Source organism: Dendrobates tinctorius, unplaced genomic scaffold (genome assembly GCF_039654945.1).
Source record: "Dendrobates tinctorius isolate UK_male_01 unplaced genomic scaffold, ASM3965494v1 ptg000022l, whole genome shotgun sequence".
NCBI lineage: Eukaryota > Metazoa > Chordata > Amphibia > Anura > Dendrobatidae > Dendrobates > Dendrobates tinctorius.
The window spans coordinates 120,617,909-120,630,217 of record NW_027361690.1 but is presented as its reverse complement, the minus strand read 5'-3'; the positions used below and the strand labels follow the sequence as shown (position 1 = coordinate 120,630,217).

General features: G+C 42.9%; 1 protein-coding gene across 1 annotated transcript in view; it reads left to right on the top strand.

The window, feature by feature from the left end:
* ANTXR1 (ANTXR cell adhesion molecule 1) overlaps positions 1 to 12,309 on the top strand; it is a 317,311-nt gene that overhangs the window by 87,570 nt on the left and 217,432 nt on the right. The window contains exons 2-3 of the mRNA XM_073569123.1: positions 11,089 to 11,160; positions 11,710 to 11,781. Of these exons, the coding sequence (XP_073425224.1) occupies positions 11,089 to 11,160; positions 11,710 to 11,781 (144 nt within the window). The remainder of the gene's footprint in view (positions 1 to 11,088; positions 11,161 to 11,709; positions 11,782 to 12,309) is intronic.

Genomic DNA, 12,309 nt, shown 5'->3' with positions numbered 1-12,309 from the left:
GGGGCGGCTATTTAATGTTGGTAGTTCCTAGGTTGGTGTCGGTGATACTCCATTTAGTTGGTTTGAAGTAGCTGATGCAGGTTACTCATCTGTAATCGTTGTGCCTCTGTGCGTGTGAGCTTTGCTGTGTATGACCCGATTTGTCCCCTGACTTCTGCCTTTGTCTCCTGCTCTGGCTCATCTCGGTTTACTCTGTCTGATGTGACAACCCATGGCATCCCATGACCCCTGTGGCTGCAGGGTCATTTCCAGCTTGAAACCCGGCATGGGAAGTGCTTTATTAAAAAAAAGAAAAAAGTTGTGCATGTTGCACCTTTCTGTGATTATAATGGGACTGTTCCACATCCCCGTGTGCGAAGAAACCCTGGAGCACTCCAAGAGTTGGATGCAATGCAGCCAGTTGGCCTAAAGTGAACGGTCACTTGATTTTTGCTTTTTATTATTTTTGTTGCGCCTGTTGCGCCCTTTCTGATGAAAAGCAGGAACTTCTCTTTTTATTAAGGGATTGTTGACTTAATGCATAGGTCTTTTCATTGGTTGGGACCATACTCTCTTCAAGGGAAGGGGTAGCTCGTCTCCTAGGACTACGGGCTCACCACACACTGGTCATACTGTGAATATATATATATATATATATACAGCTCAAAAAAATAAAGGGAACACATCCTAGTACATTGTGTTGTTTAAGTGTTCTCTTTATTTTTTTTGAGCAGTATATATTTATCAACTGGGGGACTGTGAGCCAGGCTTGTTTTTGGGTGCACGAACTTCAGTGCAACATTTTGTGGACTTGGCTCACAATGAATCAATTTATGTGCATTTGGACTACCTCATGTTGCCTCCCTGCGTGGAGTATGATTTGTATAAATAAATGTTTACGCCGTACTTGGTTGGGGATGACCAAATTAAGGGAAAGGGGCAATGTAAGGGATACATTATAGTACTGTTATGCCTCTGCCTTTCTCATTCGTCCCAGTACCAATGTCAGAGTGTATTATCAGTGTATGTATATTTGTTACTATGTAGCTACACTAGTATGCGTATTACCGTTTTTTGCTAAAATGTATATTGGATAAAATATTGTGCTGCTATGGATAGGGTCAGTGTAGTTATAATTTTGGCCACTAGATGGGGGCACAGAGTTTAGGGGATTGTACATAGTATAGTAGGAATAGGAAACCAGCATGTGTATAGTTAAACTGTAGGAGGGACTGCTGTGTGGTAAGGAAAGAGAGATGTTTAGGAAGAGGGAGAAGGGCCCGGGCGCCCGAGCCGTCCATATGGGTTATAGGCCCAGGACGCCACAGCAGACCCATAACATTCAGAAAGCAGTGAAGCCCAGCCATTCTGTGGTTCTTAGGACAGAAGATCAGCATTAAGTATCAGTATTGCAGCAGCTTAGCAGAGAACAAAGAAAGCGGTCCGGGAAGAGTACAGGGCGCAGATTGTCCAATATGTGGCAGGTCATTGCGTGGGCTGATGCCTTTCAATCTGGGGCAAAACGGACGAGGGGATCCCCAAATACAATGAGTCTGGACAAGGACACTGCGGTGCTGCCAAAGGCTCTGTTACCCTGTAATGTACTGGAGGACGTGGCAAGTAGTGCAGGGAAAGATGAAGGTACATGTGATGTGCAACCTGTGATTAATGCTGTGAAATACTTGGATGTGCTGAGAAATGGAAACAGTAAAGATGTTCAGTTTCAATTTGAAATGGACTGTGTCTCAATTCTTGCGAAATTGTCTGTAGACAGCCTTCAGTGGCGCAGAAGAGAACCTGATGATGCTGAATCTGACGACACAGGTATGGTGACTAAAGGACCATATGTTTATGTGAGGGGAGGCCATCATGTGATGGAGCAGAAGTCGTCAGCCACGACTACCACCCTGGCTCACCCTTACAGTAGTGTGCCCTCCTCAATGCACGTTTCAGCCAAATAGTCTTTGTCAATATTCCTAAAATGTAGCATTGCAAAAATGCTCTAAAATTAAAAAGAAAAGAAAAACATCCCGCAGCTCCCCTCCAAAAAAGGTCTCTCATTTTCTTTGTATTCAGCTTTACTCTAGCTGTTTCTTGGAAAGCTGGTTCACAGCCCATATGGATGCCATTACAACTACCATAGGACTCGTAACCGTATATTTACACATGCTGTGGCTGTTGTATGAATTTCCATGACTGTCATACTCATCTGAATTTGGCCTGCAGAGATTCTTGTGTTTGCTGCAGGAATAACCTATTTTTCAGTTTCTGTCAATGTGATCTGTATGAAAATATCATTATCCATATTGTCAAATGCAGTGTTACAGGAATGGGGCACATATGGCTATATTTTGAGGTGCGGTTGCCAAATGAGATTCTAAGAAAGCTCCATGGGAGCTGGTGTAATAACAAGCAGGTGCTGAGGATGTCACCACGGATCAGAGACAGACCAAAAGTTACAGGGTTTATTTACAAGGGATGGTATCTCCTCGCAGGGAGAAGCAGTGGGGGTTAAACTGACAGAGTAAACATGGTTTAACGGTATATTAAAGCTAAGCAGAGTTATCAAACTGTAAAGCAGAACTAAATGGATAAACGGATATTCTTGCAACTTATCAGTCCGATGAAAACCTTGATTGAAGGGTCGTCTTCTCCAATGTAGCCACCGTCAACAGCGGCACTTGAAGTCTCTGCAGTCTCTCTCTTCTCCTTGGACATGGGAACTCCTGGGTTAAATCGGGAGGTAGGGGGACGCTGCGGAACTGGGTCTCCCCTGCTCTGAGTCTCTGTTACACTAACAGTCTCTCCGCAAGAACGATGCTGTGCCCACTGATAAGTCTCTCAGCCACACTCAGGGATTCTGACCTGTCACTGCGGGCACCGGGGCTGCGCAAACGGGTCACCATGTGCTCACTGCACGGTCAGGGGGGAAGCCTCCTCTGGTCAATGGAGCTTCCACGTTCACGTACTCAAAGGTGGTTCTATCTATATCACGTCCCTCTGTCTCGGTACTCTGATCAGGAGTCCTCTCTCTCTTCTGTAGCACGGTGCTGCGACCTGCTCTCTCAGTGGCGCACGCTGCTATGACTCTCGCGTGCTCTGCTTTCGCGACCTCAGCCTCCTCTCCTTCCGGTCCGCCGCCCCTTCTCTTCCCCCACTGCTTCTGATGGTCACATGGTCCAGTCGATCCAAGTCAGTAAGTCTTCCCTCCGGCAACCCTGTTGCCCAGCTATGTGATTCCGGACACGGAGCAGGGGAGTTAACCCCCTTCTGACTCTTCTTGCCCTTCACCCCCTTACACTGGAACGGTGGTTAATGTGGTTATGACTAGTGTTGAGCATTCCGATACCGCAAGTATCGGGTATCGGCCAATATTTGCCTTATCGAAATTCCGATACCGAGTACCGATACTTTTTTCGTATCGGATACTGGAATCGGAAGTCCAAAATGCAATGAGCCACTTTTGTGGCTCTGATTGGCTGCCAAAATGACGTCATCATGATGCGCTGTCTGTGCGCATCATGATGCGCCGTCAGTTCGGGCCTTCGGGGGGCTGTGCCGACTGTCCGGGGGTCTGTGCCGGCCTGCCGGTGGTCTGTGCAGGCCTGCCGGTGGTCTGTGCAGGCTTCGGGGGTCTGTGCCGGCCTGCCGGGGGAGCTGTGCCGGCCTGCCGGTGGTCTGTGCAGGCCTGCCGGGGGAGCTGTGCCGGCCTGCCGGTGGTCTGTGCAGGCTCCAGTGGTCTGTGCCGGCCTGCCGGTGGGCTGTGCAGCCTCCGGGGGTCTGTGCCGGCCTGCCGGGGGAGCTGTGCCGGCCTGCCGGTGGGCTGTGCAGGCTCCGGGGGTCTGTGCCGGCCTGCCGGGGAGCTGTGCCGGCCTGCCAGTGGTCTGTGCAGGCTCCGGTGGTCTGTGCCGGCCTGCCGGGGAGCTGTGCAGGCTCCGGTGGTCTGTGCCGGCCTGCCGGTGGGCTGTGCAGGCTCCGGTGGTCTGTGCCAGCCTGCCGGGGAGCTGTGCCGGCCTGCCGGTGGGCTGTGCAGGCTCCGGGGGTCTGTGCAGGCATCGTCCGATGGGACTACAAGTCCCATCGGGCGATGCCTGCTACCATGACAGTGATTGACACATTAGCCAATGATGGGACAGTAGTAGTCCCATCATCCGGCGAATGTGTTGAATGTAAAAAAAAAAAAAAATGTACATGCTACATACATGCTACATACATACTACATGTAACATACATACTACATGCAACATGCATACTACATACATGCTACATGTAACATACATACTACATGCAACATGCATACTACATACATGCTACATACTACATGCATGCTACATACATGCTACATACTACATACATGCTACATACATACTACATACGTACTACATATAACATACATACCACATGCAACATGCATACTACATACATGCTACATACTACATGCATGCTACATGCTACATACATGCTACATACATGCTACATACATGCTACATACATACTAAATGTAACATACATACTACATGCAACATGCATACTACATACATGCTAAATACTGCATGCATGCTACATACATGCTACATACTACATACATGCTACATACATACTACATATATACTACATGCATGCAACATACATACAACATATATACTACATGCATGCAACATGCATACTACACATATACTATATATACTACATGTAACATACATACTACATATATACTACATGCTACATACATGCAACATACATACTACATACATGCTACATACATACTACATACATAATACATATATACTACATGCATGCAACCTGCATACAACATATATACTACATGCATGCAACATGCATACTACATATATACTATATATACTATATGTAACATACATACTACATGCTACATACATGCAACATACACACTACATACATGCTACATACATACACACTACATGATACATACATGCAACATACATACATGCTACATACTACATACATGCTACATACCACATGCATGCAACATGCATACTACATGCATGCAACATACATATATACTACATACAATATATACATATAGACATACAGTACATATAACATAGAGTACATACTCACCGTCACTTGTCACTTTGATCCCCGAAGCCATTGTCCCCTTGAGGAATAAATATCAAAATAAAAAAACACCAATATACTTACCCCGATCCGCAGAAGTCCACGAGGGTCCCACGTCGATCTTGCGTGGAGAACAGCAGCATCAGCTGATGCTACCGTTCTCTACCAGCTCCAGGAATACAATGACGGAAGGTAGGTATCCTTCCGCACTGTATTCCTCCACCACTTTAAAAAAAAAAAAGTCCCTAGTCTCACTTTATGCCATTGCTGCGTGGGAAATTCCCACACAGCAATGGCATAAAGTGAGACTAGGGACTTTTTTTTTTACAGTGGTGGAGGAATACAGTGCGGAAGGATACCTACCTTCCGTCATTGTATTCCTGGAGCTGGTAGAGAACGGTAGCATCAGCTGATGCTGCTGTTCTCCACGCAAGATCGACGTGGGACCCTCGTGGACTTCTGCGGATCGGGGTAAGTATATTGGTGTTTTTTTATTTTGATATTTATTCCACAAGGGGACAATGGCTTCGGGGATCAAAGTGACAAGTGACGGTGAGTATGTACTCTATGTTATATGTACTGTATGTCTATATGTATGTATTGTATGTAGTATATATGTATGTTGCATGCATGTAGTATATATGCAGTATATATGTAGTATGCATGTTCCATGCATGTGGTATGTAGCATGTATGTAGTATGTATGTAGCATGTAGTATATATGTAGTATGTATGTTACATGTAGTATATATAGTATATATGTAGTATGCATGTAGTATATATGTTGTATGTATGTTGCATGCATGCAGTATATATGTATTATGTATGTAGTATGTAGCATGTATGTAGTATGTATGTAGCATGTATGTAGCATGTAGTATATATGTAGTATGTATGTTGCATGCATGTAGTATATATGTTGTATGTATGTTGCATGCATGTAGTATATATGTATTATGTATGTAGTATATATGTAGCATGTATGTAGTATGTAGCATGTATGTAGCATGTAGTATATATGTAGTATGTATGTTACATGTAGTATATATAGTATATATGTAGTATGCATGTTGCATGCATGTAGTATATATGTTGTATGTATGTTGCATGCATGTAGTATATATGTATTATGTATGTAGTATATATGTAGCATGTATGTAGTATGTAGCATGTATGTAGCATGTAGTATATATGTAGTATGTATGTTACATGTAGTATATATAGTATATATGTAGTATGCATGTAGTATATATGTTGTATGTATGTTGCATGCATGTAGTATATATGTATTCTGTATGTAGTATGTAGCACGTATGTAGTATGTATGTTGCATGTATGTAGCATGTAGTATATATGTAGTATGTATGTTACATGTAGTATATATAGTATATATGTAGTATGCATGTAGTATATATGTTGTATGTATGTTGCATGCATGTAGTATATATGTATTATGTATGTAGTATGTAGAATGTATGTAGTATGTATGTTGCATGTATGTAGCATGTATGTAGCATGTAGTATATATGTAGTATGTATGTTACATGTAGTATATATAGTATATATGTAGTATGCATGTAGTATATATGTAGTATGTATGTTGCATGTATGTAGCATGTAGTATATATGTAGTATGTATGTTACATGTAGTATATATAGTATATATGTAGTATGCATGTAGTATATATGTTGTATGTATGTTGCATGCATGTAGTATATATGTTTTATGTATGTAGTATGTAGCATGTATGTAGTATGTATGTAGCATGTATGTAGCATGTAGTATATATGTAGTATGTATGTTACATGTAGTATATATAGTATATATGCAGTATGCATGTTGCATGCATGTAGTATATATGTTGTATGTATGTTGCATGCATGTAGTATATATGTATTATGTGTGTAGTATGCATGTAGTATGTAGCATGTATGTAGTATGTATGTAGCATGTATGTAGCATGTAGTATATATGTAGTATGTATGTTACATGTAGTATATATAGTATATATGTAGTATGCATGTTGCATGCATGTAGTATATATGTTGTATGTATGTTGCATGCATGTAGTATATATGTATTATGTATGTAGTATGCATGTTGCATGTAGTATGTATGTTACATGTATGTATATATGTAGTATGTATGTAGTATGTATGTAGCATGTATGTAGCATGTAAATTTTTTTTTTTTTTTTACTTTCAACACATTAGCCGGATGATGGGACTACTACTGTCCCATCATTGGCTAATGTGTCAATCACTGTCATGGTAGCAGGCATCGCCCGATGGGACTTGTAGTCCCATTGGACGATGCCTGCACAGACCCCCGGAGCCTGCACAGCCCACCGGCAGGCCGGCACAGACCACCGGAGCCTGCACAGCCCACCGGCAGGCCGGCACAGACCACCGGAGCCTGCACAGACCACCGGCAGGCCGGCACAGCAACCCCGGCAGGCCTGCACAGACCACCGGAGCCTGCACAGACCACCGGCAGGCCTGCACAGACCACCGGAGCCTGCACAGACCCCCCGGCAGGCCGGCACAGCCCCCCGGCAGGCCGGCACAGACCACCGAAGCCTGCACAGCCCACCGGCAGGCCGGCACAGCCCCCCGGCAGGCCGGCACAGACCACCGGAGCCTGCACAGCCCACCGGCAGGCCGGCACAGCCCCCCGGCAGGCCGGCACAGACCACCGGAGCCTGCACAGACCACCGGCAGGCCGGCACAGCCCCCCCGGCAGGCCTGCACAGACCACCGGAGCCTGCACAGACCCCCCGGCAGGCCGGCACAGCCCCCCGAAAGGCCCGTACAGACCCCAGAGAGGCTGTACAAGGCAAAAATAGGGTTTTTCTTATTCCGATACCGGAAGTCCCATAGACTTGAATGGGACTTCCGGTATCGGAATCGGCGATACCCGATATTTTTTTTAGATCGGCCGATACCATCCGATACGATACTTTTAAGTATTGGACGGTATCGCTCAACACTAGTTATGACCCTACAACAAGGTTGATTAAAGAGAATAAATCCAGTTGTTTTTTTCAAGAGAATTCTTACAGACGGAACATCTGCAAATTTTTGAAAATGTTAGAGGAGCAGTAATGTTTTTGAGTGCTTTTCCCAGAGGCATAATATGGAGCCCACCTAACATAATATCATAATGTATCAGAGGATCTTTAATGGGAATCTGTAGTTAGGTTTATGCTTCCAATCTGAAGGCACCTTTAAAATACGATAGGTAGAAAAACACTTATTGTAGTGGTGGGTCACTTTCTGGTCTTTTTGCTAAAGTTTTGGTAAGATCCCTGTTTTATCTGCTGCTGCTCTGATAGACGTCTTAATAAAAAGCACTAATGGACCCCATGCTAAATACTGTTTTCACTGTGTATAGGCAGAAATATCCAGGAATAGCTGATCATTAAGTGGACTAGCAGAGATGCAGGAGTTAAAGTATTTTATCCAATCTATAACAAAGAGCTCAACAAGTTACCCAGTATTAGAATCAGAGTTTTTGTGCTGTTTTTATGCTGCTGTCAGACACATTCTCCTTAAATGGAATCAGTCACCAGGTTTTTGCCACCTAATCGGACAGCATCATAATGTAGAGACAGAGACCCAGTTTCCAGAGATATGTCACTTTCAGGACTTCCTGTAGTTTAAATACAATCACTATTTTATCAGCAGGAGATTATCAACAGAGGGCTAGTAAGTAAATCAGTCTCCATATACTCCAACATATTCATGAGATCTGTATAACTACGCCCCCACCACTGATTGCCAGCTTTCTGCTTATGCACAGTGTACACAGAAAGCTGCCAATCAGTGGTGTGGGCGGGGTTATACAGTGCTCAGCATTCAAAGCACTGCTAGATCTGCAGCAGAGAAAACAGTGATTTTATGAAAACTGCAGCAAGCAGCTCAGTAAGTGATACATCCCTGGAATCAGTGTCACTGTCCCTACATCATGCTGCTCTCAGATGGGATAGTAAAAATATGGTGACATATTCCCTTTAAGTTTTGTGGATTAGAGCCCTGTTTGGTAAGGAAGATTTTCCAGTATATCTACTATTGCATCTCTACCCTCATCAGCAAACTTCACAGTCAGGCAGGCAGAAAACGAAGGCAGGGTACATTTCAAAAGGCTGCCCCCTGTCCTGATTCATGCCTGTAATGGAGTTTTTTTGACAGTGTAGGACTTCTTTAAGTTATAAATGAAAATAACTGTGCTTGCTCTGAAGCCAAATTACTTCTCCATACAATTATTTGACATTGGCAGCCTCAGACTCTCCAGCTGTTGTGGGACAAGTCTCAGAGGGACATCGCCATCAGTCACGGTGTTTCATTCTTTTTAAAATATGCAGTTTCAAACTTATTGAATTTAAACAATATTAATATAGTTCTGCATGAATTTCATGGCAGTGCCCTCATCAGACTGGCCCTATGGCAATATGATTAATTTCTGGCCATGTTTAGGAATTCCATTTTCCTACCACCTGGAGAACTTGGCTTCATAAATGTGTCCTTAGAAAGTAACACAAGGACCCTACCAGGAACACAGAGTATTTGTACAGTATCACCACGACTGCTATCGCTTTACTTATGGAAGGAATAGGAATTTACTGTCTCCTATTCTTTCCCCGCATGTTTTGGCAGCGATACTTGTAAGATCTGCTCAGTCAGCAGCCTCGGCTCACAATATTTATGGTAACTCATTAAATCCACATGATGTATTTCTGCTATAAAATTGGCCAGCATGTCTGGAATAAACAGTGAACTGTAGGGGATATGGAGGCCTGGGATTCATTGTCCTTCTGACATTTTGTGTCCTTAAAGGTCCAAGTATCTGAAGTCACAACTTGATTGAACTTTCCAGGACAACTAAAGTTAGAGAATGTTTTTCATTTTATCAAATTGTGATATCCTACCTATGACTTGATCAAGCAGCCAATTTTTAGTATTCCTTAACTTTTCTTCATTGTTAGAATCCCATAGAGACATGTTGACAACGTGAAGATACAGTACTTGTAAAACAGTCATAGAATTTAGATTTATGTAAGTCTAACCTTAGAATTGTGCTAATCCTAAGAAAGCACCATGACATAACGGTAGTCTATGCTCTAATATCCCACGACTATGACATTATCCATTATACTCATTGGGCTTCTCCTGATGTCAGCTTTTCATGGAGAACTTGTTATGCATTCTCGGAAATTAATTGGATGGATAACAAAATCTACAACTGGTGGAATCAGTGGTCTTCATAGCATAAGACGAGCAGGTACCACCAAGCCTCCATTCTGGACTATCATGTTATAACCATTGGGGGGGGTTCTCCGATATACCATTTATTATAGCACCAGACCTTTGAGAAACAACCTATAATGAAGTTTTTTTCATTACTGATGTAGACTTTCACCAAGATAGTAGTGAGAGAATCCAGATGTAAAGATGTGCAGTGCTGACCTATGGAGAACGTGGGAAAGTGAGCATCTTATTGGCTTTGTGTCCATTAGTTGGCTTGTTGGACGTCTTGATAGTTTACTGATTACTCCACTATTCATTTGGTAGATGAAATATCAAAGTAATATCAAGTCATTGATGGAGACAAGTTGTTTTCAAGACACCGTTAAGTTATCATTAAGGTGTCTTGGAAACAATTTGTCTCTGGATTTGCCGGTAACTCTGTGGGAAGTTGTCTTAAGGAACCAAGGAACCTGTATAGTGGTGCAAAGGGAATTCCCATTATGGATATATCAGGTCATTGGTAATATACCTGCAGTTAGTTGGACTGTTCATCAAGTTTGACAAAGCATATGACATGGTGAAAATATGGTTATTATTCATTAATGTTTATGTAATACGATCATGATCTGGGATGTGATCAGGATTCAGGAATACTATCTAGACTTCAGCGACTGAGTCTATGTGGATACCTGTATCTGGATTTGTTAGTGAACCCTATATACTATATGTAATAATAACAACCTATAAAAACTTTGTGTTTTGTAGGTCTGGAAGTGTTCTCCACCACTGGAATGAAATCTATGACTTTGTGGAACATTTGACAGAGAAGTTTATCAGGTAGTATATTGTCATGTACCATCAATATCACATCTAGTGTCACAAGCCATACAAAAAGGGTAAAGGCAAGTGTCATTAAGATCAGCCAAAAGAGATCACTGTAAACTACACTTCTCCAATACAATAATGTACGCAATCAGTTCTTACTTTTGGCATTTGAAGGATTTTTTGTCATTCTGTATAGCTTGCTCCATCAGATGTCGCACAGAGGTATGACAGTGGTACTTCGGATTCCTATGATGTGCACTTCCATATAGTTTCCATGCACATGGTTCTGCCCAAATCTCTGGAGGGTTGTAGGTTGTAATCAGTAGCCTTGTTGATGGACTCCCTCTGATGCGGTGATATTTATCAGCTTCAGACTTTTTTCTAGTCCTGTGCAATTTATTTGCCATAGAGCTAAATGGATGAAAGGCGTTGTTTTAAGGTCTTACATGTGCTGCTCACTGCACCAGGCATCCTAATGGTTGGAGAATTAGAATAAAACTTGTACATTTAACCATAAGAGATGTCATGAAGCAATTTCCTGTGTTTTGTTCTCCCTTATAGCCCACAGCTCCGAATGTCTATCATTGTGTTTTCCACAGCAGGAGAAACGTTAATGCGACTGACAGATGACAGGTAAGTGCTGACAGACTGCTAATATACAGAAGAAATGCTAATGGTAAAGAAAGAAATTGTGACAGTTCTGAAAGCGTTACTCATTATGTTAGTATTGTCACGTCTAGCAGCTATCATGGTTTCAGAATATTTTTTACAAAGTCATTGTCATAGTTACATCTGGTACATGCTAACTGCATTCATGTTTGACTTTGAAGTGCTTTTCAGTGAAAAATGTACTTTAAAAGCTAACGGGGACCTAGATGAACGGGAGACTAGTCAGACAGGGAGTTCCCTGGTGGATTCTCCCCGCTCACTGTCCTGGAGTGACAGGTCTCTCCCTATACACACAGGTCACTGTAAGAGAGTGGAAGGGAGAAGCAGCTGAGGACCCGCCTGTCCGATTAGTCTCCTGTGGCTTGGTTCCCTGGTGGCTTTCAAAGTATATGGCAAGCAGAAAAAAGCCCCATCTCTGCAAGTGGCATGATTTGCAGGAACCGTAGTGGACTCTGCTCGCTTTTTCTCTCTATAGAATGTGCACTCTCTTAC